General features: G+C 39.7%; 2 protein-coding genes, 1 long non-coding RNA gene and 2 other non-coding genes across 11 annotated transcripts in view; 2 read left to right on the top strand and 3 right to left on the bottom strand.

Moving 5' to 3' along the window:
* The window catches only part of LOC127354868 (tumor necrosis factor alpha-induced protein 2-like), an 11579-nt gene extending 7175 nt beyond the window's left edge, over positions 1-4404 (bottom strand). The window contains exons 1-4 of one of the 4 annotated variants that reach the window (XM_051385157.1): positions 4231-4366; positions 3195-3248; positions 2479-2543; positions 438-539 (exon numbers count right to left, since the gene is read on the bottom strand). In XM_051385157.1, the coding sequence (XP_051241117.1) occupies positions 438-539; positions 2479-2543; positions 3195-3248; positions 4231-4256 (247 nt within the window). In that variant the 5' untranslated portion in view covers positions 4257-4366. Of the gene's footprint in view, positions 1-437; positions 540-2478; positions 2544-3194; positions 3249-4230 lie in introns of all 4 variants that reach the window. The other 3 variants (XM_051385163.1, XM_051385172.1, XM_051385181.1) reach the window with 3 other exon arrangements.
* LOC127355021 (uncharacterized) overlaps positions 1-17693 on the bottom strand; it is a 27991-nt gene extending 10298 nt beyond the window's left edge. Inside the window, exon 1 of the long non-coding RNA XR_007881661.1 lies at positions 17627-17693. This is a non-coding gene — a long non-coding RNA (uncharacterized LOC127355021). The remainder of the gene's footprint in view (positions 1-17626) is intronic.
* Positions 1-17805, top strand: part of LOC127354911 (exocyst complex component 3) — a 33349-nt gene that overhangs the window by 13152 nt on the left and 2392 nt on the right. Inside the window, exons 1-8 of one of the 4 annotated variants that reach the window (XM_051385292.1) lie at positions 11200-11333; positions 13061-13421; positions 14587-14704; positions 16566-16664; positions 16913-17013; positions 17141-17242; positions 17434-17560; positions 17692-17805. In XM_051385292.1, the coding sequence (XP_051241252.1) occupies positions 11246-11333; positions 13061-13421; positions 14587-14704; positions 16566-16664; positions 16913-17013; positions 17141-17242; positions 17434-17560; positions 17692-17805 (1110 nt within the window). In that variant the 5' untranslated portion in view covers positions 11200-11245. Of the gene's footprint in view, positions 1-11199; positions 11334-13060; positions 13422-14586; positions 14705-16565; positions 16665-16912; positions 17014-17140; positions 17243-17433; positions 17561-17691 lie in introns of those variants that run through there. The other 3 variants (XM_051385271.1, XM_051385282.1, XM_051385260.1) reach the window with 3 other exon arrangements.
* On the bottom strand, positions 7473-7679 carry LOC127361659 (small nucleolar RNA U3). Its single transcript, XR_007884330.1, has one exon. It is a non-coding gene; the product is annotated as a small nucleolar RNA U3 (small nucleolar RNA).
* On the top strand, positions 8128-8333 carry LOC127361651 (small nucleolar RNA U3). Its single transcript, XR_007884323.1, has one exon. It is a non-coding gene; the product is annotated as a small nucleolar RNA U3 (small nucleolar RNA).

Here is a 17805-nt window from a genome sequence, read left to right as displayed (position 1 = left end):
CCACGAGAAGGCACTTGGCGACATTAAGACACCAAACTTTGCCATTTTGGAGATTAGGGCAATAATTTAAGTGGAAATTGCTCACAAACCCCTCTTATTGTCAGATATACATAGAATCTGTGAGGTTGTTGTTTTAAATCTATTCAGATTGTTCTCTGTTTCTACTTTTGTTAGTTTATTAAGTACAGATTGATATAAGGTGTATAGTTATTACTGTATAATATCTGCAATAATCTGAAATCGTCCTGTCTACAGTTAATAAAATAAAACTATAATGTCCAGAATGTCTCAGCTAACTCCCGGTTCCTCAGTCATGTATGTTTCTTCCTGTTATGTACAGGGAAGCAAAAAGGTGGACTGAGGTAGTCCCATGATTCAACAAGTCTGTGGTCATGATGGCTAACGGCTGGATGTTCCTATATGTGACGTTAGCTGACCTCTTTGGGGCTTCTCTTCCTTGGGCGAGCGGCGTCCATCAGTCGCTGAGGGTAACAAGGTCACGGCGTCTTGACCTGTTTGGCCTGTACCTGCTGGCAAATCTGTGGAGAAAATGGCAAATGTTTGTGAATGAAACAATAAAAAGTTAAGTTAAGCTTCTGTCATTTTGTGCATTTGAAATGATTGTATAATAGTTTCTTATAGTTAAGAATAAAAAGAAAGTTTAAAAAGATCACTAACTGCATATTTTCAATCTACAAAACAACAGCTTCTGTTTTTATCAATAAATAAATAAAATCACAAAACACCACAACAAAAGAGAGAAACTTTAAAACCTGGTGTCCAGTGATGCTATATCAACATCAAAAACACACAGAATGTGCAAAAAAAACGAACATGCAATAACAGCATCAATGAATAACAGTAAGAAAGAAAGATCCTGGAGAAGATATCCACAACTTTTCTTTAACAGTAACTGTAATGTGGAATAAGTTGCTCTGGAGCCTTTCTTGAGATTAATAGCTATTAATTCCCCGACAGACAAGATCAGCCTTTTTGTGTTAATTCTCCCAGCAGCTGCTACTCACCCTGATCGCTCCTAGAGGCTGTTCTCTGTTACAGCTGAGTTTCAGTTTACAGTCAGTGGGTTTTTATAAAGCAGCTGCAGGAGCTCCTCCTCCTGCTCGAGATGTACATTAAAATCATCCCAGACTGGTGGAAAGCCCTCACACACACACACACACACACACACACACACACACACACACACACACACACACACACACACACACACACACACACACACACACACTCACACACACAGGCTGGACTTTTTTTAGACACACAGGGCTGAGGCAATGTTGGTAACGAGTTGGTTAAGAGTGAAATATCTCATGGATTGTTATGAAATTTTGTACAGACGTTCATGGTCCGCAGTGGATGAATCCTGATTACTTTGGGGCTCCCCTTGCCTTTTCTCTAGCGCCACCAACAGGTCAAACATTCCATTTAGGATTGGATATGACCCAAATTAATGGCCACGTTTCTTATATGTGTAATTTCTGCCACTAGGGGGTCTCTCACATCAAAACAACCCAAAGACTTTAGGATTCCTTTAGTGTTGATCATTTTCTACCATGTTCACAGTTAACATCCTTTGTCCTTTGTCTGCTTCATAACAGACAAAAGACGTCCCAGAGGGGCTGCGAGCTGAGCTGTTGTTTCTCTGATAACTTGAGATCCAGACCACTAAAATCCTTCATCTGGTTAAAAGAGTAAAAAAACCAAAGATCTAAAAAATTTAGGGGAAAAATGTAATGCAAAGGGCATGTGACGCCACTGGCAGGCGAGCTGGTGAGTTTGAACATTGTTGAAAACATTTGAGATGATGTGAGTACACAGTTATGTGTATATATATATATATATATATATATATATATAAAATAGGTCTGCAGAACTAAACCCACCTTTAACTGGTGAATAATTCGGAGTATAACATGTCAGAAAACCTAGAAAGATGCCCATCAAATTCAATTTACTATCATTAAACGACAATCAAGTTATCACATTTGAGCTGGAACCATTAAATGTTCACTATTTCTGCTTAAAAATTGACTTAAATGAGACAAAGTGTGGCTGTGCACCTTCGACAGAAAAACAACAGCAGTGGTTTTCTGACTACCTGTTTATCTGCCTCGTGGTGCCATGTGCTGTTTCACATCCTGCTGTATCAACTGTAAAATCTGATTTCTTTTTACCATCACCACAATCTTATCCAAACATCAACCAAGGAGTTTTTTTTTACCTAAACCAAACTTTACCAAACCATAGCAGAGGGCAGATTAGAAAACAATCACAACCTTGTTCAGGTTTGTCAGATCAGAACATGGTGATGAATGTGACACAAGAAAATAATTAGTGATCTGAACTCCAGTTTCAAGTTTAGCGTGCCACCTATCCCCAATAAAAAAGCCCAGCATTTTGTTGATGTTGTGGTATCTGGTTACATTAAAACGCCACTATATGTAATTACAGGATTACCAGTGGCCGCAGTGAGACGCAGGAAATCTCCCACAATGGATGCAGTAGAACATGCTGCCAAGGCCCTGGACAAGACAGCAGAGATGGAAGTGAAATACATAAACTATTGTAAAGGTATGGGGTGTATGTGTTTCTGCAATAATTTGATATAATTTGGTTTTGATATTATGTAGTTTTGTGAAAGCTCACCTCTTGCTAAGACGGAGGGATTTATTAAAGAAAAAAGGATGATTGCATAAAATAAGGTTGTGAATTTTGTTCATCTTAGCCTAGTTTTGTTGTGATGGCCTGACTGAATATTTTCAATATTGCCACTATTTCTGGCCACTTTTATTCTTTTATTACTCTCTCTCTCTCCTCTCTCTCTCTCTCTCTCTCTCTCTCTCTCTTGTATTATTACTCTCTCTAGGTTTCTGCCTTTTAACAGGCAGTTTTTCCTTGCCCTTGTCTCCAAGGTCTTGCTCATGGTGGTACTGTTGGGTACCTTTTAATGATGTTTTAAATAGTTCGGTCTAGACCTGCTCTATTTGAAAAGTGTCCTGAGATAACTTCTGTTATGAATTGGCGCTATACAAATAAAATGTATTTGAATTGAATTATTACATATTTCTTTACTTTTCACCCCCCTTCTGTGAATAAAAAAATGGATCAGAAATGTCTTTTGTCAGAAATGGAATATAATATTCAAAGGTATGTTTTCATCAGGGTGTAATCACCTGAATGTAAGAATTGTTGTGTTGTGGTGGTTGAACATGGTGGACCCGCTCCCTCTGTAGATAAAAATGTCTCATTGTAAGGTAACAAAAACACAATAAATCTTATTTTCAGAACATATCTATGAATATTATATTCTGCCAATAGATCCTCCGAAATGTTACACACTGGACCTTTAAAGGGGTTTATTCGTGGGAGTAAGTTCTCTTATCTCAGTCAAAGTTCAAAGGCCAAAGGTTGGGTACCCGGTTAGCTCAGTGGGTAGAGCTGGCGACCCATGTACCCAGGCTGAGTCTTTGCTGCAGGGCCCAGGGTTCAAATCCGACCTGCAGCCCTTTGCTGCGTGTCATCCCCTCTCTCTGCCCCCCTACTCTGTCTTCAGCTGTCTCTATCATAAAGGCAATAACCCCCCCTCAATAAAGGTCAAAGGTTCTTGCATTGATCAGTAGCAGTATTGGTAACATTACTTACTTTGATCTCAATGCTAAAACATTCACAGATCAGCCCCGGACCAACAAACTGTGATTCACTGTGTGTTCTGACCCCTTTCTATCAGAACCAGCTTTAACTGTTTAACTGCAGTTTGAGCTACAGTAGCTCGTCCACATAGGGTTGACAATACTATCAGTGACCCTGAGACAATTAAACTTTGAAACACTTTTCACACTTCAATGTTTGTGTATTATGTCACAAATGATTCATACAGATCTCATACATTATGTTACACTGTGTATTTTCCGTATAAGGTTGTTTAATATACAATGTAGTGTTCTGTATGTTTACAAGACTATAACTAAAGTTATAATTGTCTTACTCTACAGGAAAAAATATAGATTTAACATAAAGTTATGAGGATTTTTTAACACATATAATGTGTGCTAATATACAAACAAACATTCAATGTGTGCATTTTACAACTTTTTTCTATTTGGCTCAGCCATGTTTCCCATCACTTTTACAGCCAATATCATCAAGACATCCATAAACCGTGCTGATAACGTCATTAACCTGGACGATGCTGTAAACAGTTTTTCTTACCTTCTGTTTTGCAGGATCCACAGCATTCGCAGCAGAAACACCGGCGAAGCGTCGATAACATAGCTCCTAAAGGCAGCAGTGCTCAAGTGTGTGAGTTCATCTGTCACTGCAGCAGGTTGATGAAACACTGAGCTGAGGTGAAAAAAAATTTAACATTTAACGATCTGACAACCAGGATGTTGGTTAAGTCACACTCTGAAAAAAGTCTGCCCTGCTTTTCATTTAAGCGCGCATGTGCTGCACCTTTGCATACTTCCTCTGAGAACTCACACTGATGATGTGAGAATCAAAGCTTGAATGGTTTCAAAATGTCCCCTTTCTGTCACCCTGTGGGACAAAAAAAATTTCTTGCAGTGACATAATTTTTTGAATCATATAAACTTTTAGATTTGTGTCAGGGTTCAATTTAAAACAAAAACATTTGGTCATCCTAAGCAGACTCAGCTTATTTAATTTAAATTTAAAGCTGTGATTTCTGATTAAAACAGGCTGAAGAAATTAGAATTTACACACATTAAGCCGTTTATTCATCATCATCACATAGTGCAGGTTGCCAGACGTAGTGGGTGATCCTCAATAAATAGATCCAGCTGCAAACTTTATGCAGAGTGAATCCTGGATCCATATGTTAGTTGTACTGAATACTGAACTTTTAGCAGCGTTGTTTCAAACTGAAATGAATGAAATATAATGTTAATTGTATGAAACAATCAGTGATATATGACCAGTAGTTCCCAGTAACCTTTATTTACCCAGGAAGTTCCTTGAGATTGAAATCTCTTGTGAATTTGGTTCAAGGTTGCATATTAGTTTTTATTGGCAGCCTCTTTTTATGAATTACATTTCAGACAATGTCTTTGTAAACAAAGTAACTGCAGCCGTCAGCTTGGGATTTCCTAAACTACCATTCATAATAGTGGCTTTCCAACAAAGTAAACACAGTGTGTGTGTGTGTGTGTGTGTGTGTGGTCACACCTAAACACCACTACCACTTACAGACACACAGTTTGGCAAAGGTGTGTTTCTTTAGATGTGGGTGTCAAACCTGAACCGTTGATTTCACGAACACAAATAAACACATTTTACATTTTTCAGTACATTTTAATGCTCTTTTGTAGGTGTGAGATTATCTTCACTGGTTTTTTAGACAGAAAATTATCAATACAAACAGCTCAATAATCATTATAGCTAAAAGAGAATAAAATAGATTACTGTCTAGACCTGCTCTGAAAAGTGTCCTGAGATAACTTCTGTCATGACCTGGTGCTCCTATAGTGTCTGCACTCTACTAGAAGGCAGTCTGTGTGTTGCCTGAGAGGCAGGAACCATAAAGCCAGCAAATCACTTGTTATTTCTAAAGCCTTAATGCTGTGAGAAACGCACTAATAACTGAAGGCAACTATGATTAGCATCTGCAACATTTTGAGAGCTTCTCACGTCTGCGTTTTGGCTGTTAGACGGTCAGAGGACACAGGTTAGAGGTCTATTAGTGACTGAAAGTGAAACTGTAAAAGTCAGGGAGACAGAAATAGGATTTTGAAATGTGAGGGGGGACATGTGCCTGCTATCACTAGTGGAAACTCTATCAGGACTCCCCTGATGTTACCATGTTCAGTGTGTTGTTTTAGCATGTTACCTAACTCTAGAATACAGCGGGGAGGGGGGGGGATTTGCTGCTATTTGGTCCAAAATCAAAGTGTAAACCAAGTTTTAACCGGATGGAGACAATACCTGAAAAGTCAGAAGATCAAAGTTATCATAAATCATCCTCTGGGGACCATGACTTCCTGTATCAGATTCAAATCAACAACAGTTGTCAAGTAAAGAACTAAAAATAAAATCAGCCTCACCGTGGATCAAAAGCTCCAGAACAGCTACTAAATGGACATGTTGTGTTTTGTCAACAGCGGTTTTCGTGGTCAGGAATGAATGTTGAATCTTTTTGTACTTCTCAACCAAACCTAATTCAGAATAGAAGCTTTTTTACTCTAGTGTACTGACTTTTACATAAAATAAAGGTAAACTTATCGACTGTCAGTCAGTTTATGAAAAAACTAATATGGATATCCTTGTGTTTACATTTTGATCACAGCTTGCACATTTATTAGAAAAAGAGTTTAAATTCACACAAGGGGAGGTTTATGTTTAAAGTTTTCTATCAATGAAAACATTTGCACTGAAATGGGGTTTTGACATTATTTCACTCCAGAATGACACAAAAAAGAAACATCTTGGTCAATCTGACCTGTAACTTCTGTGTTGGGACATGACAACCTCTACAAAAACATGAGCCAGATGCAAAATGAAAGTATCTCAACTGTTGATGCACCAATTTGCATCAGCGTCAAAAGTGAAAGAAAGAAAAATGTCATGTGGAAGTTACAGACACCACAACAACCACAAGTACAACGAATAGGAACATTTACATAGGCCTTTCAGAAAATATAGTCTTTATAGGAAATCTGCTTCTGCCGGTTCCAGATGTTTTCTGTATTACTGCAGGGAAGTTATTTTCAGTGAGTTTTCTTTTACTGAAAAACATGTTTTACTGTACTTTCAGGGATCATTTCTTTAGGTCATGATTTGAAAATCATAATATCTCGGTCCAGAAGTTGTGTAAAAATGGACAAAAGCAGATTGTGTGTTTTACAGTAAAGAGGCAATGATCACATGTTTGGCCTCCAGTTGATTTCCTGTTTGGCACGGTGGACTGAGGAGTGGACAATGAGTAATACCTTCTCAGATAATCTCACATCTAAATCTTCTACTCTGGATTTTATCTCTGGCCTAAAACTTGATGTCTGAATTACCTCATCTGACAAAGTTTGTTTGATAAAGGGGGGGGTTACCTCACAATTAAATCAGAGAGCGTGGATTCGGTAAGATTGGCTGCTCCCATTAATTAAAAAATATTTCTTGCATTGAGTATCCAGTAAACTAGAAAAGGACAAAGGGGAGTCTAAAGGTGTTCACTGTTGAAAATAATCCCACTGAGGGTTTTTTTCTGGGGAACTGAAACATTTGAATCTTTACCTTTTTGAAACCCAGTCAGATCATGTTTGTCGTTCCACATTCCGCATACAACTGAACTTTTCTGCTTTACTACATTTCAAACATTAATGGTGGTCCAGTTATGGACTTCTGGTTTTTTAAAGAACCATTTTTACTGCAGTAGTATACCAGTTACAATTCTAAGTAAAGCCAAGGAAGATAGAAGTCTATGGTTAACAGACTATAGTATGCTCACTCAGATCATGTTTCCTCCATCAGAGTCTCATTCAGAAACTCTGAACACTCTTCAACAGTGGAGAAGAAACAAAGTCTTCCCACCAGTTTCCTGCTCTAAAGGAAACATCTGAACTCTTCATTGTGGGCAGCAAGACTAAACTCTTTACAAAAACATTTGTCAAATAAAGAACCAAAGAAATGATCTCTGAAAGGATAGTCTTGGTTGTCTCTGGATGTTTCTCAGGGTCTTATGTCTGGAGACGAGCACTTTTACTCCTGGTGACCTCCTGTGGTTCAGACAAACACTCCTCCTTAGTCACAGCATCATCACTGACAGAACACACCAGCCTTTATTGAGTTTTTGGACTAAAATTAAGTCCATTTTAATGGAAGTTCTGCATTCAGGGCATTTGTATTTATGAAAGTAACATACATTTGGACAATTCTTTCATGTTGAATTAAAGTTTTGTGCACTCTGATGTACAAGAGTGTGCTGACAATAATACTGTCAGAGATAATTTCTTTAGCTTTTGACTGTTATGATGTTATTGGAAGTGTCTACTTGATGATGCTGTGATAGTAGGAGGAGTATCTGAACCACAGGAGGTCACCAGGAGTAAAAGTGCTTGTCTCCAGACATAAGACCCTGAGAAACATCCGGAGCAAACCAAGACTATACTTTCAGGGATCATTTCTTTAGTTCTTGACTTGAGAAATGTGTTTCTAAAGAGTTTGGTCTCGCTGCCCACGATGAAGAGTTCAGATGTTTCTTTCAGAGCAAGAAACTGGTGGGAAGACTTTGTTTCTTCTCCACTGTTGAAGATTGTTCAGAGTTTCTGAATGAGACTCTATGGAGGAAACATGATCTGAGTGGACTGTTCTCATGTCAAATAAATTCTTTAGATCAGTTATTTTGCAGAACATATTTATCAATGTTTTTAGAATTACATTAAAGCAACAATAGAAAAGTTGGGACTCTCCAACTAGGGTCATTATTTCATTATGTTTGTTACAAACATGCCTGACATTTTGGGTTTGTTTCCTCTGGTTTTCCTCTGGTCTGTTGTAGTTTCTGTTTTTTTTTTTTTTTCAAATTACCACCATACCATAGTTCAGTTTTTATCGTAGTTTTTTTATATCTGTATTTATTTATTTCAAGTAATTGCTGCTGTGACAAGGAAATTTCCCCATTGTGGGATTAATAAAGTAATACAATACAATACAATACAATACAATATGTGTTCATTTTATTTTACAATGCACCACATCAGTCATTTTAGGGGAAACAAATCTGTTTAAAGAGAATTTTCTGTTATATTGGAAAAGGCAGCGGTAACTCATGAACAAGTAATTTAGCTCACAGCCACACTCATCTGTCACAGAATGAGTAGAGTTTGACTAAGAGTGTTTTTTTTTTTTTTTTTTTTTTTTTTTTTTTTTTTTTTTTTTTTTTTTTTTTTTTTTTTTTTTTTTTTTTTTTTTATTTTAATTTATTTAATTAAAAATTTTTTTTTTTTTTTTTTTTTGGGGGGGGTTTGTTGGGGAGGGAAAGGGGGGGGGGGGGAGGGGGGGGGTGGTGGCTTCAAAAAAAAACAAAAAAAAAAAAAAAAAAAATTTTTTTTTTTTTTTTTTTTTTTTTTTTTATTTTTTTTTATTCGAAGATATTTTTTTTCAGGGAAGGGGGAATTTTTTCTTCTCCCCTGTTAATTTTTTTAAGAGACTCTGATGGAGGAAAACATGATCTGAGTGGATACTTTGTTCTAAAGCTGATTAAACGTTTTCTAAGCATTTAAGAGTTTTGTTTTGTGTCTATTCTTAATGCGTTCTCTTTTTTTAAAGTTGTGTTTCATGTTTTCAGTATGATGTCGAAGGAAGCTACTGTCCCACAACGCAATGCACAGCATTCACAAAGTAGCTCATAGCTTCAAAATGTGCAAAGACTATGCTGGTGGATTTATGTCTGCAGCGACAACTCACACAACAAAGTAAAGACAATACATAATTCATGCTCTCTTTTGATGTTTTCAGATTTGAAAATACTGTTGGCTAACTGTTTCCTATTAGTTAGTGATTTAAATAGTTTTCTTAATGTTTAATATTCTGAGTGCCAAAACAGTGCATGGCCAACATCAGTACATTACATAAAGTAATACACTGCCTGTTTCTTGTAAAGCCTCAGAGTGAGAAAAATACAAAACTGGCAAATTCATGCAGTCTTTTTGACATTTCTTGATTTAATTTCATGATTGAGGCCTACAGACTCATCGCTCACATTTACCTCAAACATCTTGTCCAAAGAAACCAGAGTGAACTGGCGAGGTGTTGGAGTGCTACTGTTGGGCAAACAATCACCGCAGATGCTGAGCTTCTTCACAACACCATCTCAGACCTGGTGAGATCAACATTTTGGTCTTAATCACTGATAACAGACTGCTTCTTCTTACTTACCCATTAGCAACATGCTAACCTGTTATGTGTGGGTCTGTTTCAGGTCCCTGATGTCCAACAGTGGAACCTCATGCTGCTGAAAACCCCAGAGCTGCTGCAGTGCCAAAGCATCGATGCAATGAAGCTCACAGTGAGCATGCAGAAGGAGTGTCTCACGTGGAAGTAAAGGATGTTTCTTACACACATCTGTGCCCAATGTTCCCACTATAGTGCGGCTTTGGCCTTGATAGAAGAACTGCCGTATACAGTTACAGTACACACAAAGTTTGTGTTTGTGCCATAAAATCAACATTTGGCCTGATAATTGACCCAACTTAAGCCCCGCCCCTTTTTGGAAGTTCAGTCAAATTCCTGTATATAGTTATATTTTGTTTATTTATGTCATTGGAAGAAAAAAAGGGGGCGGGACCTATGAAGGGTCAGCTGGCAGTGGCGGAACTAGACTTTTATACAAGAGGTGGCCAGAGGCTGGTCAAGGCTTTACCAGGGGGGAGGCATATACTAAGCATAATAAAGCAAAGGGCCGCAGGTCGGATTCAAACACTGCAGCAACTCCGCACAGGGGTTGCCAGCTTTACCAACTGAGCTAACCAGGCACTGATATTGGGATACTTAAACCTGATACTTAACATGCCTCCTAGACTGTTGTTAAACTCAGGAAAAAGAGCTTTATGACGAACAGAAAGTGGCTGGAGGAAATGGACCTAAGTTTTACTTTCAGTTTCTTGCGCAGCAATTAAACCAGCGCACCATTTTCTGAATGAACCGTCATTAATTCAGAAAATTAAAAACACCCATGGTGGGTTCCCGGTTAGCTCAGTTGGTAGAGCTGGCGTCCCATGTACTGAGGCTGAGTCCTTGCTGCAGTGGCCCAGGGTTCAAATCTGACCTGCAGCCCTTTGCTGCATGTCGCCCCCCACCTCCAGCCTATCTTCAGCTGTCACTATCAATAAAAGCCCAAAAAAATACCTGTGGCGAAAGTCTTGGTAAAACAAAGAGAAGGCTGCACATCACAAACGCTAGACACAAGACTCAGCTCAAGGATCAAATAAAGATGCCATTGATATGAGAATGACTGGGCTAGGGTCCGTCTGTGCCTGATTTGATTTTTTTTTTTAAAAAAAGTTGGAAATATTCATTGTTATGTTTATTCTGCCTTCTCTGGTTGCATTTAAAAATCGCGCTGTTTTGGACGTGACGTGTAGTGATTTGTCAATCAACTGGGGTGGCACCCGGTTGGTTCCCCCTGGCTATAAAGGCATCACAGAGCTGGCACAATCACACAAACACACCTCTCAGTAGGAACGTTACTGTGCCGACAGTCTGCAGTAAACCATTAATGCTCAAAATGTGGAAATTTTCAAGAAAATCTTCGAGGAGTGATAGGAAACCTTTAACAGGGCTTTTCAGCAATGACAAACAAGAAGGTAAGACATATTATTGTTATTATTGTTAATATTATGGGTGCACGCTTTATTCGCATATGAAATACAAGCATTACATAATTATCTACTGTGTGCCTTTTTAGTGTAGATTTTTACAGCTTAAATGAGGTCATTGAGCCAGTGTATGTATGTATGTGTGTGTGCGTGTGTGTGCGTGTGTGTCGTGTGCGTGTGCGTGTGCGTGTGTGTCGTGAAATGTACATTAAAGTACATAGAAAAACATATAACAACAGAAGACAGAAAAAAGTTTAATACTACACTCCGACCAGATCAACCTGGTCTGCTTGGGAATCCAGAGTAACCTGAATTCACCTGAGGGAGTGGTAGAGAAAAGGAACTTTTGTTATGTAAACATGAGCATGAAGTGAAGGAGAACATGGCTATCAGTTGTTTAACATGTACATGTAAACTTTTAATAGGACTTGATTTTATTCGATTCCCTCTCCCTACGAAAAAATAAACCTGTTATTAGGGCCCGAGCACTGACTGTACGAAGGCTCTATTGTAATTGAATTTATTCTTTTTCTTATTTTTCCTCATAAACAAATCGCATATTTGGAGGCTTTCCCGTGGAATAGTGGGCCCCCTATCTTAAACCCAACAGGAAGTCGGCCATTTTGGATTTAGCGGCCAATTTACACACGTATGTGAACGAACTCCTCCTAGGGAATTGATCAGATCAACTTCAGATGCGGACACAGCCATCTAAAGACATTCCCGATTAAAAGTTGTGCTATTTACAATATTCCGTCGAACAATGTACACGTGGCGTGGAATTTCAACTACTCGCCATAAAAGAGGGATTTGTCATAACTTCTGAGTACATGATCCGATCGCAATGAAACTCGGCATGTTTGAGTCTCACCCTGAACTGGTTGAGACGGACGACCACCCACCTAGAGCCGAGGGATCTGTCCTAGGTTTCTGCCTTTTAACAGGAAGTTTTTCCTTGCCCTTGTCTCCAAGGTCTTGCTCATGGTGGTACTGTTGGGTCTCCGTAAATAATGTTATAAGGAGTTCAGTCTAGACCTGCACTATTTGAAAAGTGTCCTGAGATAACTTCTGTTATGAATTGGCGCTATACAAATAAAATGTAATTGAATTGAATTGAATTGAACACTTCTATGTGATAATATTCACTAATAGTGAGAGCGCAACCTAGTGGTGGAATTTATTACACTTTAATGTATTTCTCCCAGCAGATTGAACACATCTAGGTGAAATTTGGTCAGAAGACCCTCATAATGTTGACAATGACATCTTATGAATTTTAACTGAACCGTGTTGCCGTAGGAATGTGGCAAGCATCACCTTGTTGTTTTAACATTTTATTGCATTTTGCGCGAGCTAAACAGGCTCAACACCTCATGAAACTTGGCACACATGTCTCACATGGCAGCATTTTACATTTTATATGGATGTTGTCTGTGGGTGTATCACAATGGCTCGATAGCGCCCCCTAAAAACCAGTCCAATCTCCACTAAACTTCACATATTCTGTAACAGTCCCACCCTGAACACGTCCTCATTACTTCAGTGTACATGGTCCAATCTCAATGAAACTTCACATGTTTAATAAGAGTCCTGAACACGTCTATGTGATAATATTCAGATATAGTGATAGCAGCACCTATTGGCAACAGGAAATAAGTGCTGAGATGCGATTATGATCTGATTTCCGTGAAATTTTCATGTTGTGGTCTGCACAGGTCAGCTACTTCCTGAGACAACTGAACTGGCTGAACTTCTCGGCGTGGACACTGATGACTCTGAGGATGGATCTCGTTTCTCAGGACAAAAGAACCTGGAACAACTAATGCAAAGATCTGTGTTGCTGCACTTCCCAAAGCCACCAGCAGATCTGAACCAGAACCTTCAGCAGCACCTGTTAAATGTGCAGGAAGCTGTGCGCAAGGAGCTGGGGAAGCTGGATCCCACGGGGCAAATGGAATATCTGATTGATTGCTACCATCATCAGACATTTGATCACCTCAGTGATCTTCTCCAGCGCGTCCACTCCTTCCAGAATACCCTTGCGCTGATGAAGTGGGTCCTACATACATATCTGAGGTATCTATCAGTCAACCTGTACCTGCATGTATACCGACAATAAGTCCATTAAAACGCTCCAATTAATTCAGAACGCTGCAGCACGAGTACTGACAGGAACTAGAAAAAGAGATCACATCTCTCCTGTACTAGCTACTCTGCATTGGCTCCCTGTAAAATGTAGAATTGAATTTAAAATCCTCCTCCTCACCTATAAAGCTCTTCATGGTCAGGCCCCTTCATATCTTAAAGAGCTCATAGTACCCTATTACCCCACTAGAACACTACGTTCTCTGAATGCTGGGCTACTTGTGGTTCCTATAGTCAGGAGCCAGAGCCTTCAGTTACCAAGCTCCTCTCCTGTGGAACCAGCTTCCAGTTGTGGTTCGGGAGGCAGACACCCTCACCACATTCAAGAGTAGGCTTAAAACATTCCTCTTTGATAAATCTTATAGTTAGGGGTGGATCAGGTGAGTCCCGAACCATCCCTTAGTTATGCTGCTATAGGCCTAGACTATCTGGGGATTTTCCATGGTGCACTGAGCTCCTCCCTTCCTCTCTCTTTATGCACTCATTCATGTCCCATTAATGCATGTTACTAACTCCACTTCTTCCCCGGAGTTCTTGTGCTTTCTCGTCTCGCAGGTTCTCATGGATCCTGGTGGAGCCTCCTGCCACGGTCCTGCTTGACTGCCATTGCCAATACTGTTGTTGCTGTGCACCTGTCTGTCTGTCTGTCTCTCTCTCTCTCTCTCTCTCTCTCTCTCTGCCTCTCTCTCTCGCTCTCTATCTCTCTCTCTCTCTCTCTCACCCCAACTGGTCGAGACAGACGACCACCCACCTAGAGCCGGAGGATCTGTCCTAGGTTTCTGCCTTTTAACAGGCAGTTTTTCCTTGCCCTTGTCGCCAAGTGCTTGCTCATGGTGGTACTGTTGGGTCTCTGTAATTAATGTTAAAGAGTTCGGTCTAGACCTGCTCTATTTGAAAAGTGTCCTGAGATAACTTCTGTTATGAATTGGCGCTATACAAATAAAATTGAATTGAATTGAATTGAACTGTATCTTCCTTTAACAATCTTCAGTGCAAACTTGAAGAGGACATGTTTGATGGTTGTCCCACATTCATCCCCGAATCCCTGGTTAGACCTGCTGCAGTTCTGATGTTGGTGTTTGTGGTATTTTTCCAGTTCGGAGCTGCTCCGTCCTCCTGAACTTCTAGAAATGGATCCCATAAAAAACGTTGACCTTCTGCTGTACACAGAATGGGTGGAAAAAGCAAAGAACAAACTGCTTGACAATGCGCAGGTAAGAATAGTAACTTGTTAGGGGTGCTCATACAGTGTAAACTATACCATGTCTTTCAGGGGAGCTCACTTACAGGGAGCTTCATTCTTGTAGGCCTACTTGCTTTAGGTAACAACCAATATTGCCTAATTTTATGCATAATCCATGATGATGAAGATACAGAAAAACAGAAATGTATGGCAAAAACAGCTTTTAAACCTTTATAAAAAAGATTCCACTTAGAATATATATATATATATATATATATATATAGAAAATAAAAATAAAAAAAAACTTCCCTCTCACCCTCTTGGGGTGGTATCTGTGTGTCATCCTCAAGCTCGGGTCCTCTACCAGAGGCCTGGGAGTTTGAGGGTTCTGCGCAGTATCTTAGCTGTTCCTACGACTGCGCTCTTCTGGACTGAGGCTTCTGATGTTATTCCTGGGATCTGTTGGAGCCACTCCCCCAGTTTGGGGGTCACTGCCCCAAGAGCTCCTACTACCACGGGGATCACACTCGCCTTGATCTTCCACATCTGCTCCAGCTGTTCTTTCAACCCTTGGTACTTTTCAACCTTTTCGTGTTCCTTCTTTCTCATGTTGGCGTCTGCTGGTATGGCCACATCTATCACCACCGCTTTTTTCTGCTCCTTGTCTACCACCACTATGTCTGGTTGGTTGGCCAGGACCTGTTTGTCAGTCTGGAAGCTGAAGTCCCACAGCACCTTGGCCCTGTTGTTCTCAGCCACCTTCTGTGGTGCGGCCCATTGGGATTTGGGTACTTCTATTCCATACTGGGTACAGATGTTCCTGTACACTATTCCAGCCACTTGGTTGTGTCTCTCCATGTACGCTGAACCGGCTAGCATCTTACACCCTGCTACTATGTGCTGGACTGTCTCAGGGGCATCTTTGCATAGTCTGCACCTTGGGTCAGTCAATCAATGCCTCTGTGCTGTCTCTGAGTCCAGCCTTTTCCAGCCATTGGTAGGTCTTCTCGATATCAGCCACTTCTTCAGTTTGGCGGTGGTACATGCCATGTAGGGCCTTGTCCCTCCAGGTTGTCTGCTCCTCTTCCTCCGCACTCTTATTGGGTTCCTATTGCCTGAGACATTCACTTAGCAGTTCATTCTTGGTGGCCATTTTTCTGATGTACTCTTGGATTTTTGATGTTTTATCCTGGATAGTGGCCTTGATGCTCACTAGTCCTCGGCCTCCCTCTTTCCACTTAGCGTACAGTCTCAGGGTGCTGGATTTGGGGTGAAACCCTCCATGCATGGTGAGGAGCTTTCTTGTCTTGATATCTGTGGCTTCTATCTCCTCCTTTGGCCAGCTTATGATCCCAGCAGGGTATCTGATGACTGGTAGTGCGTACATGTTGATGGCTTGGATCTTGTTCCTGCCATTCAGCTGACTTTTCAGGACCTGCCTTACTCTCTGGAGGTATTTGGTTGTGGTTGACTTCCTTGCAGCTTCCTCATGGTTTCCATACCAAGGTACTTGTAGCTGTCTTGGATATCACCTATGTTGCCCTCTGGTAGGTCAACCCCTTCAGTTCTGATCATCTTGCCTCTCTTTAAGACCATCCGGCCGCACTTGTCCAATCTGAATGACATCCCTATGTCGTTGCTGTAGATCCTGGTGGTGTGGATCAGTGAGTCGATTTCTCGCTCATTCCTGGCGTACAGCTTGATGTCATCCATAATTGTTGCTCCACTTCGGAATTGGTACCCGTAACCACTCTTTGTGATGATCCCACTGAGGGGGTTCAGGCCTATGCAGAATAGCAGTGGTGATAGCGCATCTCCTGGGTATATGCCGCATTTGATGTTGACTTGGGCAATTGGCTTTATATATATATATATATTCTTTTCGTCCACAGAAAGAGGTCAGACGGTCCCTGGAGGAAATCTTGCAGATTGAGAGAAGCCGTGACTGTGACGAAGAAACTTACCTTGAATTTTATGTGGACATTATTCAGGTACTTAATAAACCAGAAATTATAAGAGTTTCTGTTGTTACTCTGAGAGCCAATGGGAAAGAAAATGTTTATGTGCATGTATTTGTCCATTTATATCTTTTGTAAAATTGAAAAACTTTATATATTTATAATGACAAATTCTGATAACATTTCTCTTTTTTTAAATTAGATATTTATTTGCTTTGTTTTTCTTATTTGTCTGTTTCTTTATTTGTTGTATAATAATATTGTGTTTGTTTCTCTATAAGTGCATTGATGCCATGCCCAAAGACGCACAAAAAATCAGCTCAAAACTATCTAATGACGTCCGAGAAGTTTGTTTCCAAGAGCTGCTGACGTTTCTGCAGAGGTGAGAATCTATTTTATCTTAGCAATAAATTCTTTATCTACAAGATTTTGCATTAAAAAACAACTTTAATTTTCACTCAGCCCTCATGTTGTGTTGTTTAAACAGCATATTATCTTTTATTTTGTAGGTACACCACTGAGCAGAATGACATTCTTGGAAAACAAGCAAAAATGGACAAACCACAAACGATACACTTCTTCAAGACTTTGACCACCTGTAATGAACTCAAGTGAGTATTTCTGGTTCTTTGCCAACGATTATTTCAGTTCAGACTTAATGTTCCTTAACATTTAGAATAAAACACATAAGAGCAGCCAACACACTATAGAAATGCAGTTAGAAGACATGAATCACCACAAAGTTACAAGGTTTAATGTATTATAAGAAAATATATAATAAATTTATGATTTTTCCTCTCAGGAAGCACGTCCAGACCGAAAGTAAAGGCATCACAAGATCCCTTGTGCAGGAGACTGTGGAGCAACTTAAAAAAATGGAGGCTTTTACTTTAAACCTTCTTATAGAAATCACAGCTGACACTGCAGAGGTAGCTGTTTCACTTAATCACAAGTTTATTCATATATTTCAATTGAGAATTAAGTTCTTTCTGTACCTTGGAAAAAACTGTTTGACCAAAAAAGTTACTAAGTTTTGTTTTGCACAATTTCTTTCCCACAGAACCACCTTATGAATTACTTCAAAACAGGAAAAGAGAAATTCTTCAACTCCATCCTAGAAGAACAGATGAATTTCCCCAAGCTGTCGTTGCACCAGTATGAGGAAGTACTGAAG

This window comes from Dicentrarchus labrax, unplaced genomic scaffold (genome assembly GCF_905237075.1).
Source record: "Dicentrarchus labrax unplaced genomic scaffold, dlabrax2021, whole genome shotgun sequence".
Classification (NCBI taxonomy): Eukaryota; Metazoa; Chordata; class Actinopteri; family Moronidae; genus Dicentrarchus; species Dicentrarchus labrax.
This window is presented reverse-complemented; position numbering and strand designations above follow the sequence as displayed.